Here is a 23,176-nt window from a genome sequence, read left to right on the forward strand (position 1 = left end):
TTTCAAAAGGACCTCGTTTCCTGTAAACTCTATTAACCAGAATCCTCTCTGTGTGAATGCAAACATCATCTGATGGAGACATACATTACTGAAAACTAAAGTCTTGTGTACTCTGCACTCGTCCTCACAGTCTGAGTTATTCGTTTGTTTGAGCCTCACTCCCTCCTCTTTCCTGTTTCATTCTTTTTTCTCGATCAGTGAACTGTGAACAAAAAGGAACTGTGGACACACACAAGAGCTCCGTTTGTAAAAGTCCCAGCTGACTAATAAACTGCAGCGACTTGTACGAGCTCAGTCCCGACAGATGTGGGTGTTTTTAACAAACACCGTCTGAACGACGCGGCAGTCAGAGCAGAGACTGTTCGACTGAGACAACTGACACAAGCGTTCACATTCACAACGAGACGTTTGATCGGAGCAGACGTCAGGTGGATTTTTATTTAACCTGCTGCACGTACGTACACACACACACACACACACACACACACACACACAGTGAGGTGTGTGTGTGTGTGTGTGTGTACGTGTGAGGCTGGAGGTCGAGTGCACAGGAGGAACAGGATGTTGTGGTTTTCTGGTTGGTGCATCTTGTTCGAATATCTGACACTAATAAGTATAAATTGTGCATTGGCACACACACTTATACACACACACACACAACACAACACAACACAACACACTCCTTAAGAAGTCATCGTAACTTCACCTGAGAGCCTGAGGGCTGAATCGTTCCCAGTGTGTGGTCCACCAAACACACACACACACACACACACACACACACACCTCTGAAGGTTTTTAACAGAAACACAATGAATCTGCAGCAAACAAACAATTTAACACATAAATATTCGATTTTAACGGAAACGTTCTGAGCAACAGATGCAGAGATGCTGCGAGTCAAGTGCAGATCAGCTACAAGCACGATTTCAACACAACTACTTTCATTCTAAGACGAGAAACAGAACAACATCTTAATTATCAGTGACGAGTAAATTCAGACATGTCATCACACCGTCTGCATCATCCAGGAAAAAGGCTGACGAGCTTTGAAAAGCAGAATATGAGGATGAAAATACAAACACACTTGACTAACGTGCCTCATTAAACATGTCAAACTGCAGAAACACACACGGGGGGGGGGGGGAGCCGGGCTGACTTCAAATGAGCTCGAGGCGTCTCTCGACAAAGAGACAAAAAAACTCACCCGCCCAGGAGACGGTAAGTTGTTTGTCCAAAAAAAACGCATCCAGAGCACAAACGAGACACGAGTTATCAAAAGCAGCTCGTGTGCTCAGCGTCGACGGGATTTCTGTGAGTCAGCGGCGTGGAGGCTACACTCACACAGACACACACTCATTGAGGGATGGAGGCTTGTTGTGAAAGGCACCGAGGGCCTGACAATAGAAGCCATTGTTCCTTCACTGGTGATTTCTGACCGACCCCCCCCCCTCACACACACACACACACACACACACACACACACACACACACACACACACACAGTCTGGTCAACAATTTTACATCCTTCATGAAAACCTCTGGACAGAATGAATGATCCGCTCAGTTAAAAGCATCTTGTCGTCAGTTTTGTAAGATCATGTGTTTGAATCACAGACGGAGAATTTCTAACAGCTGCAGCGTCTCAGTGACAGAACTGAGATTTGTCTCTGCTGCTTCTCATGGACATTTTTCTCTGAGTTTCGAGATGGTCGGACTCTTTGAGGACGAGGGGACGACCCATCCTGCTTCACTTCACTGCCACAACATTGAGTGTAAGAGCCTCAAACAAGCTGCAGCTCTGTTAGAAACTGAGAAACTCGTGTGAACTGATGAAACAACTTGAATGAAACAATATGGTTTTTGGTTCATAGATTATTTTATGTCCTAAAACATTAAAATCAGACGTTAAAATGGACAAATATGCAGAAAAAAGAGAAACTTTGTGTTTTGCTGACACATCAGCTGCAGAGTCTGTTGAATGCTAAAAATAATAGTAATATAAAATAATAGTAATATATATTATATATAATAATTTAGTAATGTGTATTTAGTAAGACGATACCACTTCCTCAAACAGTGAGTGACTCATTTCCTACTTTTGTGAGCAACATGGCCCCAGAATGTCACAGAGAAACCATGAAAACTGAGTTGTGACAAAGTGTGTGAGTGTGTGTGTGTGTGTGTGTGTGTGTGTTTGTCAGCCTGACAGGCTCCAGAAAAAGCTGCAGAGTGAGCGCTCCTCACTTTTCACGCTGCTCTAAAAGATTTTGACATTTTACAGCGTCTTTGTCCAAACTTCATCTTGGACCTTTTTGCACCGTGTGCAGCAGCACGGCTGCAGTTCGGACCGCTTCCTTTTTTCTAAGTGTTCTGTTTTTTTTCCTGCTCAGTCTTTTATGCTCGATGTGTGTTTGGGTCACTCACATCGAGCAGAGTGTGAAGATGCTGGTCCTGAAAAACACTGTGAAGGAAATCCAGATCCTTTTCACTGCAGTCGGTCAGACCATGGATCTCCTCTAAACTGTCCAGCACCTGAGACACAGCCCCTGTAACACACACACACACACACACACACACACACAAGAGTTTTTATTTTTAATATATGTTGCTCTGAGAAGCTCTAGTTTCCTCACAGTTCATTTAAAAACCAAAACATGTTTCTGCACTTCCTTGGATTAAAAAAAACCATCAAGACCACAGCTATGGAAATGTGATAATGAACAGATGATTAATTAAATTACACACACATCACACACAGATACCTACTTTCTGCTGCGAGAAGTCCTAACAGGTGAGAGGCATTAACAGAAACAGACACAAATCACCATGTGACAGACGAATGAATATCTGTGTTAGAGACTGTTCATCGTTTCATTCAAGGTACAAACACTTTGGAATAGTGTAAGGAGTAGTGTGTGTGTGTGTGTGTGTGTGTGTGTGTGTGTGTGTGTGTGTGTGTGCACCTGAGGAGGTGGGGTCACTGGAGAAATCATGGAGTTCCTCTGGAGGGTCCCCATAGAAGGAGTTAAACTTGTGACTGGACACTGCGGCCAGCACCGCCCCCTGAAACACAACATCTCATCATCAGACAGAGACAACGTCATGGCAACCAGCCTGGGATGTTGTGACATCAGCAGTGTGTGTGTGTGTGTGTGTGTGTGTGTATACACATATAAACCTTTAGCTTTCTGCGGGCATTGAACTTTCTCAGCTGCTCCACGGTCTCTGGCAGGTGGATTTTGTAGGCGTACCGGTCCCTCTCCTGAGAAACGCAGAAAATAAACTGCTCAGACGAGAAAGTTTAAAGGAGCATTTCACCAACTTCACACATGAAGAGGAAGCTGACGAGTCACGCGGAGTGCAGCCGTGGGAAATACAGTTCTGTCTGCTTCAGCTGTAATCTGTACTTTTCAAACAAATCTCGACGGTGCATTCAGGTGCGTGTGATAAAAACAGTCCCCGCAGTACCTTGAGCCAGGGGTGGTTAAGAGCCTCGTAGACGGTGATCCTCTCTGCAGGGTCCAGCATCAGCATGCGTCTCACCAGATCCTTGGCGCTCTCTGAGATTTGAATCCACTGACGAGGATTCATCTAAACACACGAAATAAAAACACACTGCGTTTACAGGAAGTTACCGAAACGTTTCTATTTCTCACCAACACACTGACAACTTTCCACGTCGCAGGAAGTCAACTACCTGGCTTCCACTCAGCGGGTAATACAAACAATAAGGAGACGGTCCACCGGTGGTGAGTTAGTCACTGACTCTGTAGACTTCAGGACCAAACGAGTTTTACAGCTGTGAATCAGAAAATCTACCACGACTGAGACAGACGTCATCGCTTCAGTCTGTGTCTCTGTTCTTCAAATGAATGGAAATCTGGTTCAATTCAAACTGAGCTGAAAACACTGAGAGTGTGGACGTCAGAGGAGAAATATTCTGTTTCTACTCATGTTGATTATTTGAACGAGTTACGACTCGTCATGTTCTCCGTCCTCAGAATGTCCCTCGCTGCAGCTCCTCTTTTCAGCCTCTGTCTCAAACACTCGGTTTTAGCTGCTGGACCTTCCGTGAACGCCTCACCTTGTATTTGCCTTTACAAATGGCTTCGAACAGACGCTCCTTGGTGCCATAGAATGGAAGACACCCTGACAGGAGGATGAAGAGGATGACGCCACAGCCCCACACGTCCACAGGTTTACCGTAAGGCTCCCGCTTCACCACCTCCGGGGCCATGAAGTGAGGAGTGCCGACTCGACCTGAAGTTACAAACGCACACATGAAGCCACACACTTCATCTGCTGTGAGGATACTTCACTAAAAGAGGACGCGTGGTCAGGTTTCACATCTGCTATAGAAACCAGTGACAATACGCTGATCTCTATTCTTAGTGGTCCCCTGCAGAGTAAGAGCACGATTAGTTTCCTCCAAGGACTTTATGGTTAAAAAGAGGAAATCGCATTTACTGTTTGTTTGTTTCCTACTTTTTGATAAAAGCAGAAGAACTTTTTCATTTCCAGGTGAAAAACTACAAGTTAAATTTCGTGAACTGGTCTTCTGACTGATTTTGGTTTTACAGTCTTTGACATTGAGTGTGTGTATTCATGCAGGAGACACCGATGTATCCACAAAGGAAAGTTGTATTATTAGGGTTGGTCTTGTTTACACATAGACAGATAATGAGTTCTCTCGTGATGAGAAACATTCACCTCACTCGGTATCTGTCTTCTGTTCACGTCTGTAATCAGGATGACGTCATCGTCCTCGTGGCTAAAATATAATTTCACTTCTCTGTCTGGAATGTTTTCCTGATCAAATATGTCCACAAACCTTTTAATGTTTGAGAGCAACAGTGTCACAGTAATTAATATTTCATTGCATGATCAGCGAGGAGAATTCGAATCACTGTACCTCCAGCCACCAGTCCCGACTCTCCGAGCTGGATGGCGACTCCGAACCCACCGAGCTTCACAGGAGCCGAGTTCTCTTTGGACGCCAGCAGCACGCAGTGAGGCTGAGAACAACAGAAGAGACGGGAGAACCATGATCTCATGCTTTTCTTTCTGCTAATTGAAGAGCGACACCCTCTTATAAATAACTAAAATCACATGTGTGAGACACACCCGAACCCCCAAACCCCCAAACCCTCGCCCACCACGACCACACACGATTAACTGATGCTGAGGGAGGATCACAGAAGAGCAACACACATAAATACCAAACGTATCATGACTGACAGCAACTTCAGTGGAATAATGTTTGTCTCAGTTATGATTCATTAGATCCAATGTCTTATATTTGGTTTCTAACTAAGACGTCTCTGTTTTATAAATACAGCAAATGTGTGAGGACGACATGACGACAACTGTGAACATCAATATTAAATGTGTAGGACACAACCAACACTGACAGCTACTGATGCTTCCCACATTAAACAGAAGGGGGACCAACCCTTTGACCCGTGAACCTGAAGACGTAGTTGGACAGCAGCTGGAGTCTCCTGTGTTTGACTCTGGCCTGACTTGACTTTAAATATTGTGGAGCCTTTTTCTTCCACAGTTAACTGCACAGGGGAAATACCTCCATATTATAATCAGAGCCCAAACTGGAGAGCACATTGTGTAAGTGGAGCATGCTGTGTGAGCCCACTGCTCGCCCTCATGTGTGTAATCAGAAGGTCTGTGCTGAGCCCTGCCCAGGCTTTTCTCTCCATCTCAGTTCTGCATCGTGGTTGAGAGGAAGGAGAGGGCTGACCACAGCTTCAACTTTTCTCTGTACGACAACACCACATTCTGCACTCCAGCATTTGTCTGTCGACTTGTCACAACTGTAGAGATCCTGGACGAAGACAGAAGCTCCTGGCACTTCCTTATTTCAAGATGAACCGACAATAACAAAAGGAAAGGATCTTTTTTGAAGAGCCGTTCATACAGATTAGACTCGAAAAGAATTTACCCGAGTGGAGGATTACAAAAACCACAGCTGAGCTCGTGTTCAGCTCATCGTGTGTGTGTGAGCGTGAGCTGTGTGCACAAAGAAACGAGTGAAAGTTTCTGTGGACTTCAATGACGAGGTGAGTTCTGAGTTCTTCTTTAAAAATCTCATCTTTTAGTTTGAGGACTGGGGACAAGATGAGGACTGCATGCTGGGAGCAAAGCTTCTCCTTCATGACTATTTCAGTTTCTAATCTTTTGATATGAACCTCAGATGGTTTGAGTCTTTACAAGACAAAATCTACTGAAAAACAAACTGTGCGTCTGCAGACTCATCTCCTTCACACACAAATGATATGACAGGAAGTTACTATATGTTCTATCTTTATCATACAAAGCGTTATCAGAGCTAAACTTTCCACTTCCTGTTGGCACTGCGGAGAAATAGTGTTAAAGTGATGAGGGAGGGATTAACGCTTATTAACTAATCCATATGTTTGGACCTCGGCCATTACACAAACATGAGTCCAACGCTCTCCCATGTGAAGCAAACACTCCCAACGTGCAGCACTGAGCTACTCTGATGATTCACCTGTTCTTTCTCCTCCGGTCTGCAGAGCGATGAAAACCTTCTCCACCACAAACACCGTCTCACCTCCAAACACTTCCACTCTCTGCTGCACCACAAAAATCAGCCAGATGAACTCCACCGCCTGCCCCGAGTCCAAGTGGATAGATCATGATGCTCTGCAGATCCCGTTGGCGGTGATCTACTCTATAATCTTCATCCTGGGTCTAGTTGGGAACTTGGTGGCTCTGTGGGTTTTCTTTTGTGTCCACTCTAAGAAGAACTCTGTGAGGGTGTTCCTAATAAATGCAGCGTTTGCAGACTTGCTGCTGGTGGCATGTTTACCATTCCGGGTTCTTTATCACAGCCTGGGCAACAACTGGCACCTGGGTCCTACCTTCTGTAAAGTTGTGGGCCACCTCTTCTACATGAATATGTATATCAGTGTCACGCTGCTGGGGCTGATCAGCGTGGACCGCTACCTGAAGATCAACCGTGTTGCTGGGATGCGGCACAGACTGCATTCCAGGAAGTGGAGCAGCGTCCTCTGTGCAGTCATCTGGATCGCGTCCCTCACTTTGGCTTTGGTGTTTCTGATATCAAAGAGTGACCCTCAGCCATGCAAGTTGGTGACATTATGATCAAACTTTCTTCCTCATTTATTGAGTCTTTATATTTGTGTGTACGTGTGTGATCTAAGCAGCTTGAATGTTTAGTTTTTCCAGATGTTTCCACTACAAGCCGCTCCAGGATGCAAAGTGGAAGGCCTACATCAACATCTGTATCCTGGTGATCTTCTGGCTCGTTTTCATCTCTTTGGTTGTGTCTTACGGAAAGATCGCCCTCAAGCTTCTGAGGACATCACAAGAGAAACCAGACCTGCCCAACGCTGCCCGCTACACCAGAACTGCCAAAAAGTCCTTCTTCATCCTCTTCCTCTTCACAGTGTGTTTTGTCCCGTATCACATGATCCGACCGTTCTATATAAAAACTCAGATCACAGACACGTCCCGGTATTGGAGGCGTGTGGCTGACCAAGCCAATGAGGTGGCTTTGTTACTCTCTGCCCTCAACAGCTGCTTGGATCCCGTCATGTATTTCCTGTTGTCGTCTTCAGTGAGGAAGGAGGTGCTGCGCTTGGTGAGCAACATGTGCTGTGGGCAAGACGTCAGAGTCAGTGGAAGCAGCTCCAGCGTCGAGTTTGAAGGTAGAATTGGGAGAACGTACAGAGGGCAGGCAAACAGCAGTGACACCTGTGAAGCCGCTCTGAATCAGTGAGACGTAAACGTGACTGATGTTTAACAGCAGCGCTTGTACAGTGAATGTGTCACTTTGCTAAAACTTTCTACGTTGACTGTGTCACGTTACCAGTTCATTTGTTTACCTGCTGGAATCAGAGTAGGTGAATAAAACCTGTGTGCGTTCAGGTGGTTATTATAGATCAGCTGAGACAGGGCGTGATATGATATAATAATATGTATTGTTGTATCATAAGTTGTAATATATTTGAGTGATCTGGCTAATTTGAATTTTCTTGAATCATTTATTTAAAGTAGGTTTGTTTGACTTTTGAACCAAAAGGACATTTTACAGGTAGAAATTGACAGTTATAGATAAAAGATGTCAACAGATGCAACTGAATAATATGATATAGTGATTGAATCCAAGCTTTGTGAATAATAAAATGCTCTGGGTGGTGAGTCTGGGTGGAAATATTTTGCGGGAATAAAATTGAATGTTTAACATGTTCACCGTGTCACTGCAGCGTTTTCTGCAGCATTCAGCATAGAGCATGCAGCAGGGGCTGATGATGGGACAAAGATCGTCAGCGTCTCTGGAGCAAATGTTTGTGCTGCAATCTTCTAAATAAACATCGAGACATTTGGAAAAACCCTCATTTGTTCCATTCTTGAGATATTTCACTTATGCAGGAGATCACAAGGTCATTAGGGTTCACGAACGTCTAATCCTAATTTCACAGTGATCCGTGCAACAGGACCGTGTTTCCATCCACACAACAAAACACGTAGCTTTCACTTCCCTAGAGCTTCAAACAGCCTGTTATTACATTATATTATATTATATTATATTATATCAAGCAACAGGAGAAACATTAGAGAAGCTTCTTGATAAATGAGTCAAACATTTCTATCTATTGTCGTGATTAATAATTAAATTTACATTGAATCTGTGGTGAAGTACAAAGAAACCCCCATTGGAGCTCCGTGTGAATCCTCAGACAGTGAGCGAGCCACAAAACTGAATTTAAAGAGCTACAGCGCCACCCCAAGGCAGGAAATATATCAGTGGAAAGAGACAGATGATAATTCTAAAAATTCAAATAAAGAAAAACATAAAGTTACTCTGTTGAGTGACACACACACACAGACACACAAACACACACACACACACACACACTACTGTCTGGACAGCAGCTGGACTCTAAGTTAAATTCGTTCTGTTGAGTTTTAACCTGCTTGTTCCAGGTGGTTCCTTCAGTTTGTCTGCTGCTCATCATCGACTTCAGCTGACGTCTCCAGCGAGAACCAACATCCTAATAAAGTCTGTCATTGCTTGAGTTTACATGAAAATGTTTGAGCTCCTCACGTGCAGCAGCCGATAAATATTTGATATCTGTGTGTCACAAACCACGTTCAGTGATTGAGTGTGAATTATTGATGTGCAGTGGTGTTTGTGCAGAAGGAACTATAGATGTGCATCAGGACAGTTTTCTGAAGAAGATAATGTTCTGTGAAGTGTGGCCCCTGCAGATGTGAGTCCCCCGAGGGCCCCGTGTGGGCAGCGGGGCAATTCAGACGTCTACGGATACGAGCTGGAGGACGAACACACAGCACGACAAAGATATGAAGACAAGTAGCGAGACGAAACACACGGGGAGCGAGGGGAGACGGTAACCAGTGTCGAGCTTCGGGTGATGAGCGGAGATAACAACTGGACTGTCCCGATGGGGAAATGGTTCTAGGGCCAAAGTGATACAGCAGCAGTTCATTGTGCAACACACAACACAAACAGTGCACAAGCATCATCATCATCTGGGTCCTACGATCACGTGGGAGCCTGAATCATAATGCAGAATAAAAGTGAGGTGAATATTCCTTTCATAAAACACAAATTGGAAATGTTTGTCTGAAGACGTCAGTTAAAGGGAAGATAACTGACGATCATTCTCAGTCTGTGATAATTATTAATGTGCTTCGTAAACGAGCTGCTAGGATCCATCAAATGTCATGAAAATATAAATCTTGTGTTTGTGACGAGCGTCAACAGAAGTGACGCATTAAACCGAAACACGTGATTTTCAGAGAAGCTGCTTTTTTTTTTCTCCCCAGTGAATCAGGACAAACACAGTTTGACTGAGCATCTAAAAAAAGAGGTGCAAATCCTCAGTAAACATCCCCCCGACCTCGCTCTGCACCCACATGCACACTGAGCCACAGGCAGCAGCTACATGCTTCATGAGCACAGACTGAAATAGACTCAAACACAAGACACAAGCAGCTCTGGTGCTTCTGTTGTGTTATCGCTCACAGCTCCCGATGTGAGACGCCTGTAAAGAGAAAACTGGGATTTTCTCCCCGTGTTGTGGTCGAGCTTTTTTAAAAAACCGTGCCACTGCAGCACACGACTTTAACCACGAGTGAGAAGTTGTCTTCATCACCACGAGCAGACATTTTGAATGCTGAGGCTGGTGCAGAGTCTCTGGCGTCCTGCAGAGACTCCCGTGCTATATTCCAGGAAGCCAAACTTCAAGATGCACAGAGGAAGCACCTCTCTGTTTGTTCTGCTGCGAGCGGCTGACAGGAGATCCCTTCACCTCAGCTCACCCGCACAACAAACACACACGGCTGTAGTGAGGTGTGTGTCTGCATCGTTGTGACTCTGCCTGTTTGTGTTTGCATCAAAACTTTTGCCGTGTTTCTGGATTTCTCGAGCTGCTCCGCACGGTGTCGGGATCTGTGTCGCGCAGATCAGACGCGCCACACAGCGTCGACTTCATAACTCCACGCTGCGGCACAAACACTGGACGAGAGAAGCGTCTCAGAAGAGAAAAGTTCACCTTCAGACGCCGCTCTCGAAACTTATGCGATCAAAACCAAGCTGCACAAACCGATCCCATCAGAGTGACTGTGCATTTGCATCTGTAGCGATCAGACGGCCACAGGCAAAAGCTCAGATCCACAAAGCTACACTCACACACACTCACACACACACTCACACACACACTCACTCACTCGCTCGCTCACACACACACACACACACACACACACACACACACACACACACACACACACACACACACACACACACACACACACTCACTCACACACTCACACACACACTCGTGGTGGTCTGAAGTGAAGATAAACACCGAGACATCACGGTGATTTACACACATCAAGATGTAAATGAATTCAGTGACTTTCATGCATGGGAAGAAGCGGCACACCCACACTGATCTATATGCAGCAAGGACAGTGTGTGTGTGTGTGTGTGTGTGTGTGTGTGTTTGTGTGTTTGTGTGTGTGTGTGTCCTGTAAAGGACATCTGATAAGCTGGAGACAGGAGCTCAGACTCACTGTTAAATGGTGATAATAGAACCAAACGCCTGCACCAATGTCAAAGCTGCATTTGTACCACACTAATCACAGTGTATGTGTGTGTGTGTGTGTGTGTGTGTGTATGTGTGTGTGTGGCATCATCAGAAGGAACATTTGTGACACTGATTAATTATGAATCACTTGTGGATTAATCTAATGTTGTTAAACTGACTCCCAGATTTGATAATGAACTTTTTCTTATGTTAACCCTAAAAAGAGAAAACAGCCTCTGAGTACAAAGAGTCTGGAGAAGTCGTGGGAGTGAAGGAACGTGACACAGGTCCGAGACACAGAGTCCATTAAAAGTCTGCGTGTGTGAGGAAGTTAGCGTCTGCAGGTTTAAACTGAACTGTGACTGTCGAGCTGAGGCCTTTACTGCGAACATGAGTTTGAACAGTTATCTGGGTAACTTCAGGTTTAACCTCTTGCTTGGTTTAAGTTCTCATGGTCATAATACATTCTGAACGGCTAACCTACTCCGGAGCGGGTCGGGTTCGATTGCTCTTGACTTCTACCTGGTTGACTGAGAATCTGTGCTGCTGACAATCACGTCTCTTCCTCCACTAAAACCTGAGCTGCAGATGCTGAGTGCATTACCCAGCATCCATCACCTCCGTGCAGGTTCACAGGCCGTCAGTGCAATTAAAGCTGCATGTGAGAGATACCTTGACGTCTCGGTGGATGACGTTGTTGTCGTGGCAGTAGCGTAGCGCCTCGAGGATCTGTCTCATGTAGTGACTTAAAAAAAAGACAAAACAGGAAAGTGTTGACTTTTTAAGCGAAGGCACCAGAACACAGAACTCCAAAATAAAACGTTGTGAGACAGTCTCACCTGGCCACCGCTTCACTGTACACGAAACCAGCATCCGCCCGCTTCACGATCTCAAAACACAGGTCTGCTCCGTCCATACTAACAACGACAGAGAGAGAGAGAGAGAGAGAGAGAGAGGGAGGGAGGGAGAGAGAGAGAGGGGTTCAGTGTGGCAGAAAGGTCACTGCAGGAATCTGGGTAAGAGGGAAAGGTCACGCTTATTAAAACTTCAACACTTGTCTTCTCAGCGATCGGTCAGGAAGGTGAGGTGGGAGACTCGGGTCAGAGGGAGAGAAGCTGTAATTATGTCTCGTCTCTGTGGGCGCAGGAAGAAAACAGCTGCATCGCCACAGAGACGGAAGGAATCAGAGGACGAGAGGTTTCATTTAGTTCAGGCAGAGAAATGTGAGATTTTAGTGTCAGTCGATTGAGAAAATGTTGTTTTAAAATGAGAGAGTTTTATAAAACACATGGAGAGGCTCATAATTAACTTCCGTGGAAGCTCCACCAGAGGGCGGTGTTTTGTGGAAGGTACATTTTAAAGCTGCAAAAGGAAAATAAAAATAGTAACAAGCCAGAAATTTGAAACCAGAACAAGAAGAAGCTTCTTTAAACCAAATATTATATCAGATTCTATATCACAGGTCAATTATTAATCAGATACCTGATCAATATCTCTATACATTCAGTCGCTGCTTGTTTCAGATTTTTACAGCTGGAAACTCATTCTTCTCACCAACTGCATTCATTTATGGACATTTATCATATTAATGTCTCCCGCCACTGCATAATAATTATTTATCTTAATATATTTCATAAACCATTAAAAACAACCTTGACCTGCACAGGGAGCAGAAACTCAATGAATGGATGGATTCATCAGTTAAAAAGCACGCAGATAAATTAGTGATTTATCTTCAAGTTAATCGAGGGTGGGTCTTGAGGTCAGAAGTAAATCACCAAATAAAAGCAGGTGATGACGAAGAGGAGAGTTTCAAAACACGTCTGCTGTTTTTGACGGTGGATCTGCAGCAGCTGCTGAATCTGTGCGCTCTGATGTTTTCACATTTAGAAAATCCCTCTGGAGTCATTGACAGTGAAGATGTGGATCTAACGAAGACAGCTTCCCCCGGTCCAGTTAAAACCAGGTTTCAGCCGAAGGTGACAGCGTCTCTCAGGGCGACAGGAAAAGAAGTGCGCCTTCACGATCAATGAGCTGCTGCATTTAGCCACAGCCGATTGTGTCTCTCTGGTCCCTATTCTTCTTCCCCAATTACTGAAACCTTCTCTTTATTGTCACTAAGCCTCTGCACCAATTAAACGGGCCTGTTATGTAGGAAGTGGCTGCAGCACATCTACCCCTCCTCCTCCTCCTCCTCCTCCTCCTATCACCTCACCAGGCTCACATTTCAGCTTGATTATCCAGCAGGGATTCCTGGGAGATACGGAGACATGTGGAGCATTTATCTTCCCTGTTTGCTCAGTGACGTCTCAGAGGAAACGTCTCAGATCTACCTGCAGTTCCACCAAACGAAAACAGCAGCTCGAGCACGAACGAGCTGCAAAGCAACCTGTGAAAATCCCTTTAAAATGGTGTTCTCCTGCTTTTCCTGGGAAGTTTCCTGCGCTCTGCCGAGCCGTGCGAAACCCGAGCACTCAGCCTGTTCGGCGATAACGGAATTAAACGATAAAGGAATTAGTTCTGGAAGAAGAGGAGAGATGGAGATATGGAGCGGCTCTGAGAAAAGCTGGAGGTAGCAGCGAGTGTGAAATCTTAATCTCATCTCTTTCCCTTCATATATACAGAACTGCACTCCTTTATTACCCCACCCCCACCCTCAGCTAACAAGCTTTCTCATATCAGAGCAGATTATAGAAACCCGCCGCTGGCTCGCTTTCCTCTCTGTCCTGCTAACACTGTCGCCCATTTCTCTGTAGCTCGCATTTCCCACAAACCACCTCTTCCTCACAGTCTTCCAGCCTGGTGTCCTACAGGAGCAGAACTTTCTCTTCCCGCCACGTGTGTGTTGGTGTGAGGGGTCAGATGTGTGTGTGTGTGTGTGTGTGTGTGTGTGTGTGTGTGTGTGTGTGTGTGATCCTTACAACTCAAACACCATGTAGAGCATCCCATCGGAGCTGTACGTCTCCAGCAGCTCCACGATGTGGGGGTGTTTCAGCATGTGGCAGATACTCGCCTCCCTCTTCAGATCTGAAACACACACACACACACACACAAAATGATCTTATCATAAAGAACTCAGAATCAGAGTCGATAAAATCAGCAGCTATGAGTCGGTTTGAATTTGCAGATATGAAAACTCTCATCTTCTTCATTCAAGTTCAACATCTCTAGTTGTATTTAGTCAAACTGTAAAATATCAAACTTCATCAACGTCCAGTTTTTCTTTCATACGCGTCTCAGTGTTTTCCACCTGTTACAACATTAAATGTACAGTTTCTGATTCGTCTCAGGAGAGAAGGAGCTTTGTGTTGTTTTCCTGCTGTGAGAAGCTGCGTCTGTTTTCTCTCCCCAGTGATTCCTACAGAGCTGCATTGTTCCTCTCAGCTTCAGTAACCCCCTCCAACCCCCCCCTTCATTAGGAACCAATTAAAGTGGTAGATGCTTATTGTCAGGCAGCAGAAAGAGGATCTGAAACCATGGGATGGATACAAACAAGCAGCACTTGAACCAAACGAGACTGCAGAGGAGTTTTCAGTGGTGCGGTGAAGCCAGAGGTCAAACTGTGAGTCTGACATGCAGAGTTGCAGAGATAAGGAGGCTGCAGGCTTCAGATACTCGTGATCGGAGTGAGTGAGGAAAACAAGAAGCACGGAGGAGTTTCAGAGGATGAAGATGATGTCAGGGGGTTTTCCAGTTTTATAATCTCTTATGTTCAGAGCCTCCTCCACAGGTCGGTGTCAGAGCTGGAGAACAAAGCTGCGACAGCTGAAACAACCTGGTGTGTCCCAGTCACTAAATAGGGCGTGGTACATTTTCACATGGGACAACAAAGTCATTAAAGGAAGGATCAAGGGAAGAAGAGGAGAAGAAGGATGAGGAGGAGGAGGTGGAAGAGTAAGAATAAGAAGGAGAAGAAGAGGAGGAGGAGACAGAATAAGTAGAAGAGGAGGAGGAAGAAGCAAAAGAAGCAGAGGAAGAAGAGCGAGAAGAAGAAGACAGAGAGAGTCAAGAGAAGACAACACTTGCTGAAATATCTTTAATGACTGTGTATGTTCAAGTGATTGATTAATTAGCAGTTACCCACCAGAACACTAACACTGAGTGAGTGTGCTGAATGAATCCTTTCATTTTTACAAGAAATATTAAAGTATGAAGAGTAAAACAGCATCATGGGTTTTACAAATACACAAAGGGAGAAGGTACTGTTGGGTACTGGTACATATCGTGAGCATGAGGAACACCAGGGTGTGTTTCAGCTTTAGAGCTGCAGCTGATCATCAGTTATAGTCTTGATTCCTCAAACCTGTTTTCACTGTTTCACAACCAAAAGATTAAATTCAGTTTGTTTTCAACTAAAGACAGAAGCTGTTCCAGTGACTCACGTATGTTCCAGTGACTCTTTAACACTGAACACTGATCAGTTTACAGTCAAACCTAAAGAATGGATTTGATAAAGACTGATTTTCCAAACATGTCACTTTTGTCTTTGTATTCAATCTCTCCATCCTTCCATCCTTTCATTCCACAGAGCAGCCTCCTCACAGCAGCTGAAGCCGAGCTCATCACTCACTCGACCTTTACGATGCAGCTCAGCCTCATTCTCTCAGATTCCATCACCAGCGCACGTTTATTATATTAACTTTTAATATCCGCCTCTCGTGGTGAAACAGCTGCAGACTGAGCCACAATACATACAACTCACTGGACAGTGTGAGGAGACATTAAATATTCCACATCCCGCTGGAGGCCCCAACACACACACACGCACACACACACACGCACACACACACACACTCTATAATGCTAAGGCAGTGTAATGGGCTGCTATGTATGCAGTGACATTTTAATTAAGCTTCCAAGTTGACGCCGTGAGCCACTTGTGCCGCCGCGAGCCTCTGCACTAAACATTACACTAATCCTCCGAGGACGAGCACAAGGCGTGGGCTAACTCTAACATGATGCTAATGCTGCTAAAGCTGGGATAAGTGGCTACCTTAAGGGCATTGCAGCCTGCCACATTTAATGTCATCTGGCGAGCTCTCGTAGCTTACGTCCGTCACTGTAATTGCTGGTGGAGATTACGAAAGATACTTTATCAAATGGGAAGAAAATCACCTCGACAATTTGACCGAGCTGAAAACCACTGCAGGGAGGACACTTCCACTGCTTGTGTGAGTGTGCGTGTGTGTGAGTGTGTGAGTACAACTAATGTGTTCAAAGTGCAAGCAGCAGGAAGTGCTCAATATGCAAAACCAAACTGTAGGACCACTGGTGGCCAATAGGGGCAGTGGGGCTTTTAATGATGGGACGCTCCACAGACTCATGAGGACAAAATGAAAATAGACAAGTAAACGTTGTGTTTAACGACGGATCCTGTGGAACAAGGCTGTGAAGCCTCATGTCATCTCCATCTCCAGCTGTTCACGTTATGTTTGCTTCACCAGCTTCAGCCCTCACACTGTTTGTGTGCCGCAGCCTGATCATCCTTCAAACACTCGGTGGGTCACTGGCTGGCAGCGACCAAAGACTGTGGAGGAAGCCACCGACCGGGTAGCAGAAGGTAAACTCATCAAATCATTAAATCACATGACATCGTGGCTGTGAGACAAAACATTCAGTCTTCTGACGTGTTCTTCAGATGAAGCTCCAGTGAGCGCCGGCAGCCCTCGCCCCAAAGTTAGATAAAGAGAGAGAGAAGAGTGGTTAAAAAGAAGAGAGAGGGGAGGGTGATGAGCAGATGTGATCTCCACAGTGATCCATGCTCCTCCTGCTGGGAGTCAAAGCTCACAGGAGGAGGCGGCCATGCTACCACAGCTACACCGCACACAACTGCAGGTGTGTGTTCCAGACCTGACACTGGTTTCACAGTTAGAACGACATGTCACAACAGTCTGATGCAAAGAGAAACACCACAGAAACACAGAGCTGCAGCTTTAACAGCTCTGCAGGTGAAAGATGGAGGAGGTGAGAGTCCGGAGAGGAAATGAAGAGCGGAGGCAAACAGAGGAAGAGGAGAAGGAGCGAGTGAAGGAATGAGAGAACAGAGGATGTGGAGGAATGTGAGGAGGCGATGGCACATGATGAATTTTACTCATTCTGGTTTTTTTCTCTCTCTTCCCCTCGGAGGTCTGACCTATTCATCAGACAGACCTCTGGACAGGCTGCAGAGAAACAAGCTGGTGTGTGTGTGTGTGTGTGTGTGTGTGCGTGTGTGTGTGTGTGTGTGTGTGTGTGTGTGTGTGTGTGTGTGTGTGCGTCAGGCCCCCCCTGCCCAGTCCATTGCAGAGACACGAATCGTTTGACCCACTTCCCTTGGCCTGTTCCGTTCAGGGTGTTTGCATGTGTGCTTGATTACTGTGTTGCTGTGTTACAGCTGTCCGCTCAAGTGAGACCGCTCGGCTTTCTGCGCAGAACAACAACCAAAAAACATTTAAAAGAGAGAGAGAGAGACAGGGGGGGGGGGGGGGGGGGGGGGGGGGGGGGGTGGAAAAAAAACAAATCAACAATGAGAACGTCCAGCTGACGTCTGCACGCTTTGATGGATTCCTGAGGGCTGCAGAGGAGGGACTGTGATTAGATATAAAGGACCAGGGAGTGTGCTGACCAGGAAACATGTACACACACACGCACACACACACACACACACACGTGTGAACATAAATGGTGGCGATGAGGAGAAATGACACCGGCACAGAGTCGGTCAAGCTACAATGGAAATCTTTCATTTTCAGAGTTTTCTGTGATCCGTCAAGTCCGATTTTCATCACGGCTTCATATGAGAACAGAGAAATGACAAAATACCCCGAACATTTAATCAAAGCTCCGCGCTCGCTGGTGAACCTCTGTCGACTGTAGAGAAAGAGTCAATGTGACACGGAACAACGGCGAGCGGGGGAGCAGGAGGAGCAGGAGGAAGACACGGTGAAGATGGATGTCCTGTAGTTATCACACAGACAACACTGAGGTAACGGCTGTAATAAAGTGGTGACGGAGTTAGAAATGTTGCCAAACCACACAGCACTTTACTTCAGGGTTTATTGTGCGAGGTGTGAGGACAAAGTGCAGAGAAACTGCTCATGTCACGTCTGGAACACTTCCACGTTCCTTCGAGCGCCATGCGACCAAAACAAAGTTGTGGACTCTCCCATTTTTCACTCATCCTCAACCATCATCGCCAGAAAATTGCAGAGTGGCAGCCACAAGGGTCTCAGAAGAAAATTATAAACCACAATCTTAAATGCAAAGTGCAGACGTATGATGACACCAGGAGAAATAAATTCCCTCATCCAACTGTTCAAAATATGAAGAAATTCCTTCTAGACTTGAGAATATAACACCGTCACCATGGCCTTTCACGATTAACCACTCAAATCTAAGCAGCTGATCCTAATGTCCAAATGAATGTTTGTGCCAAATATGAATAAAGTGTTCGCGACGCATCGTGCTCACAAGAACAGGACGTGCAGAAGGAGAACCTGAACATGTGAGGCCTCCGGCCACCGGGTGTCGCCAGCGCAGAGGAATAAAATAAAATATTAGCTTGAATATCAGAAATCAATTCAAGAACAATTGTCCAATCAGTAAGAAGAGTTTCAGCAGACGACTGTGAATGAGCTGGAAACTCCCCAGTGTGGCTTAAATTAAAAACTACAAAATAAAAGAATGTTTACACAAGAATAAGGATAAAGATCTGAGCGGCACCATGTTTCACTGTGGGCAGGAGGAATAACAGGCTGTTGAAAGGCCATTATCTTCTTCATATTTATGAGCAGCTCAAACTGCAGAGCGAGGAACACTGTGATTTCTTACCCTCTGTGCTGAGTCCGGGACTTGAGGTGAACTCGGCCACGTCCACGATCTTGACAGCGAACTGCTGCCCCGTCTCCCTGTTGATGCATCTCCGCACCACGCTGAAGGGCCCCCTGAAAACAACACACACATTTCAACCAGGATTCTTCTCAAGCTCCTGTTAACCATGCAAGAGCTGATTTATTATTACCCACGCAGAGGAAACGGACTCAACGCTGGTATTTATATTATTATTCTGATCATTTTCACAATGTGTTTGTTTTGTATTCTTCTTCTGTTAAAGTGAGTTTGGTGGATTTTAAAGATGGACACATTTCAAAGACCATTTAATGCTGTTTTGCAGCAGATCGTCGACTCGTTCACGACAACAGGAACGTGTGGGGGACATTCAGGCGAGGGGTGGAGCCTGTAGAGCAACAGGAGGCGGGACATGACGTATGAATTGTGGTGTGGAAAGATCAGTGTTGTTGTTTACAGCTCGTCCACACCGGCGTCGGCCCTCATCACCAAAACATCTGGAATCTCCTCGTCTTAACAAGTCGACGCCTTTGTCTGTTTCGTGTCCGTCACGGGTTTGACATTTTCCTGCTGACTCAAACATGTGTGTTCTCACAAACAGCCCCTCCAGAACATTTCCAGTAAATGTCTGTACTTCTGAGAACAGCTGCAGAGACTCACAGCAATCCAACGATAACAAATAAATAAATCACAAAACATACAACCAGCAGGATTCTGAGAATTACAGACTCACAGCAAATCACAGTCAGCACAACCTCAGTGGTGATTTCACAGCTAAACACAAACACCACTCCTGGCTGCAGCAGACAGAGCAACACCAACCGGCTGAGGGCTGAACACTGTGTGTGTGTGTGTGTGTGTGTGTGCGTGCATGTGTGTAAGGAGTCTTTGTGCACAAACACAGACTGGTTGAACAGATGGTGATCAAGCTAAAGCTGCTTAGTGTCAGAAGGGTGAGGTAGAACTGCAACATGCCCAAACATGCAGGAGACACCTACAGACACGCACGTGCACGTGCACGCACACACACGCACACACACACACACACACACACACACACACACACACACACAGTTCCTCCATCAACTGATTGATAAGTGATTGTTGAGGTGACGTACAAATACAGCTTCATCTTCACGGTAACAAACGTCCGCTCACTTACAACAGAAACTATTTGTCGTGGAGTTAAACTGAACGACACACTGTGATGTAGATTTTGCACATTCTAACCCTGCACACAGAAACTGGAGAGAAATGAAAGAGACCAAAATGAAAAGGCTTTTTCTCCTGGAATCCTTTGAGCTGTGCAGATCTGAGCTCTGTGGGGAAAACTCCTGCTCAGACTCAAACACAACACCAGCTCACAATCAACCAATTGGTTCAGGACGTCAGCACAGTGAAAAGTCTTTCTGAGACAAAACTCCAGCAGGAACATTCTTCACCCTAAACTTTGTTGGAGCAGGTACAGCGGGTCAAAGAGCTCTCATTAGTAATGCAGCCGAGTGCTCCTCCGCTGCGTTATCTCCCTCCACGCTACAGTCCAGTCACTTCACCTCGGTCCCCCCTTCGCAGCGCAGCAAATGTCAGGCCTGGCTCGAGGCTGCGCTCTGTACCACGACGTACAAGAGGCCCGACAGGAGCCGGGACAAACAGAGGGAGGACGGAGGAGAGTTCAGACGAGATGAGCAGCAACGTGGAGAGAACACCGTGAGCGGAATACGAAATGTGACGAAGGTTGACGAGAGCAGGAGGAGCAGATCGTCCAGAGCTGAGAGATTCTTCCTTCTTCTGAGAAACACTGAAATATGAATCAGACAACAAAAGCAAGAGAATCTGCTGAGAGTCACTGTCGATCAGTCAATGAATCAATAAGTCGACGATAAACTGTAGAAAAAGATGGACGACATGTCAGCTGTGAAGCAAAAAACGGTGGCTGGCTGCTCCATGTTGGGATGGGACATGGATTCTTATCACACTGATGTATGTTCAAGTGTTCATGGTTTGTTAAATGTACTTCTTTTAGTGCCGTGGACGTAATTATCCAGGTTTTATTCATATTGACTGTGTTTTTGTCTGGAGCTCTGTGAGGACACCACCTTCCTCAGCTGTTTATATCCTGATACAGCCCAAATATGCGAACACGTGATCCAGTTAGTTTCACCCACTCTCATGCACCGTGTGTGAGTCCGTGTGCATGTGCGTGTGAGTGCGTGTGCATGTGCGTTCACGTTGAGCAAAGAGCTACTCTGGAGCGGATGAGAGGCTTATTCACAGCAGCCTTAAGAAAAAGGTTTAAGAGGCACAATCTCCTGCACACATCAGGCGAGTAGGAAAGATTAACTTCAGAAATCTGGCAGCAGAGGGGAGGAGGAGAGGGGGGAGGGGGGGGGGGAGGGAGAGTGTGTGTGTGTGGGGGGGACTGCTTTGAACTGCAGACGGCTCGAGTGGCGGAACTGGGCGTCTTGGAAGAAATCAACCGCACATTCTGGTTCTGAATGGGACTCAGCTGCACGCAGCGTCAGCCATTATGGCTCTGAATAGAAGTCAGCTGCACACGGGCTGATGATTCCTACACTTCAGCTGCCCTCACTGAAATAACAGGAAGAGGGTGAGGGGCGGGGGGGTGCAGAGGGAAGAAGAGGAACATGGAGGCTGCATGCATACTGCAAAGTTTGGGTTTTAAAAAAGCGTTTTCAAATGGGATGGATCTCTCCTCGGTTTTGGCTCCGTCTCAGTTTTCATCCCCGACCATACCAACTCGCCTGAGGACGCACATCACACGCGTGCCGGAGTATGAAGGACACTTTTGGATTCGGTTGATTTCAAATGCGTGAATTCACTCCAGCCTTTATGTAACGTGTTTTTTCTCTTTAACTTCAACACGGGTTAATTACCTGCATGAGAAACAACTTCAGTGAATTATAGGAGCAGGGTTTTCCAAGGTTACTCAAAAATGTGTTGAGCTCATAAAATCAAGATGTTAATTTAAACCCAATTTTTCTTTCTCATGATTTATTATCTTATTATTGAGGAGTAATTACATGAAATAGGTTTTTCAAGGTCACAACATGCTGCTCAGCTCCGTTAATTTATTTCCTGTGAATCTGTGACATAAAAAGTGCTGATCTCCGTCTGAGTCTCTCGTCTGGAAATTTCCTCGTAACATTGTGGTGACGAGACGTGCGAATGCTTGAGATGACACAATTAACTGTGCTACACATTCGCTGCAGTTATAGTGTGGATTACTGTGTTAAATATTTAATACCTGTCATTATGCACGGAGGAGAGTGTACATGTGAGCATCGGGCTCTCGGCATCTCCTTTAAAAAACAGAAATCACAGCGGGTTCAGTGTGTACGTGACATTATTGAAGTTTTTTTATAATGTGCATTTTATATTTCAGCTTTAAAAACACTGGACGAGTCTGTGGGTTGAAATGGGACGAGCATAACAAACCACTGTGACGTGGTCACTCAGGCAGTCACTGATTCATTCACAGTAAGAAAAAGTCTGAGTAGCGGTGACGTGTATTAAAGTGAGTCTGAGGTTGTCGTAGACGGCGTCTGACACGGGCGTGTGGTCAGTTGGGGGGGGGGGGTGGGGTCGTCTTTCTGTTTGAATGGAGGCAATGAATGTGGTTGCCATGGTAACATCATTATGGCATTACAACCAGCATCAGCACCTTCAGGAGCAGAAAAAGACCAAACTCAATAAAAAATGATCCCGACCCAGACCTCCTCCTCCTCTGGACTCGATGTTGGTGCGCTGCTCTGTGATCAGAGGAAGGTGAGAACAGGACCTGTGCTAAGTAGCTGCAGGGTGTCGGGGGGGTGGAGGGCAGGTGAGGATAATAGTTTCCGTGTAAGAAGTAAATATGTTTGACCTTCTGACGCACAGGTCACAGCAATAAGCACTTAATGACCACACACACCTCCTGCCGTCCGGCAGACCTCACAGGTAGGAGGTGCAGCCGTAACCTTAATCTGTTGATACTATAAATGACCCTGAGAGAGGATGTGGGGGAAACGGCTCGGAGGAGAGAGATAGACATTCGCTGCGCTCCAGGCGTCACGGTAACCGGGGGAAATTTACGGCAACATCAAAAAGATAGGGTGCCCGACGCTGCACGCCATCTATCTGCATCTTGGTGTTTGTGACGCCGCAGTAAAAGGTGATTTGCAGGCCGCACTCCTTCCCAACTTCATGATACATCAATCAAGCCTGCGTTTCATTCC

At 45.8% G+C, this 23,176-nt stretch overlaps 2 protein-coding genes across 28 annotated transcripts in view; one reads left to right on the forward strand and one right to left on the reverse strand.

Moving 5' to 3' along the window:
* Positions 1-23,176, reverse strand: part of caska (calcium/calmodulin-dependent serine protein kinase a) — a 64,232-nt gene that overhangs the window by 17,598 nt on the left and 23,458 nt on the right. For 16 of the 27 annotated variants that reach the window (XM_069532774.1, XM_069532770.1, XM_069532769.1 and 13 more), the window contains exons 2-12: positions 18,924-19,036; positions 14,036-14,141; positions 11,954-12,031; positions 11,787-11,859; positions 4,913-5,015; positions 4,085-4,260; positions 3,469-3,591; positions 3,179-3,262; positions 2,964-3,063; positions 2,767-2,784; positions 2,425-2,546 (exon numbers count right to left, since the gene is read on the reverse strand). In XM_069532774.1, the coding sequence (XP_069388875.1) occupies positions 2,425-2,546; positions 2,767-2,784; positions 2,964-3,063; positions 3,179-3,262; positions 3,469-3,591; positions 4,085-4,260; positions 4,913-5,015; positions 11,787-11,859; positions 11,954-12,031; positions 14,036-14,141; positions 18,924-19,036 (1,096 nt within the window). The remainder of the gene's footprint in view (positions 1-2,424; positions 2,547-2,766; positions 2,785-2,963; positions 3,064-3,178; positions 3,263-3,468; positions 3,592-4,084; positions 4,261-4,912; positions 5,016-11,786; positions 11,860-11,953; positions 12,032-14,035; positions 14,142-18,923; positions 19,037-23,176) is intronic. The other 11 variants (XM_069532775.1, XM_069532771.1, XM_069532764.1 and 8 more) reach the window with 1 other exon arrangement.
* gpr34b (G protein-coupled receptor 34b) lies at positions 5,602-8,395 on the forward strand. The gene is made up of 3 exons (XM_020110301.2): positions 5,602-6,074; positions 6,552-7,127; positions 7,219-8,395. The coding sequence occupies exons 1-3, from the start codon at positions 6,067-6,069 to the stop codon at positions 7,778-7,780; spliced, it is 1,146 nt and encodes a 381-aa protein (XP_019965860.2). The 5' UTR covers positions 5,602-6,066; the 3' UTR covers positions 7,781-8,395.

This window comes from Paralichthys olivaceus, chromosome 10 (genome assembly GCF_024713975.1).
Source record: "Paralichthys olivaceus isolate ysfri-2021 chromosome 10, ASM2471397v2, whole genome shotgun sequence".
Classification (NCBI taxonomy): domain Eukaryota; kingdom Metazoa; phylum Chordata; class Actinopteri; order Pleuronectiformes; family Paralichthyidae; genus Paralichthys; species Paralichthys olivaceus.

Bases quoted from the DNA above. Each gene is read 5' to 3' on its own strand.
- gpr34b (XM_020110301.2), top strand. The intron at 7,128-7,218 runs GTTGGTGACATT...TTGAATGTTTAG, and splicing joins AGTGACCCTCAGCCATGCAA to TTTTTCCAGATGTTTCCACT.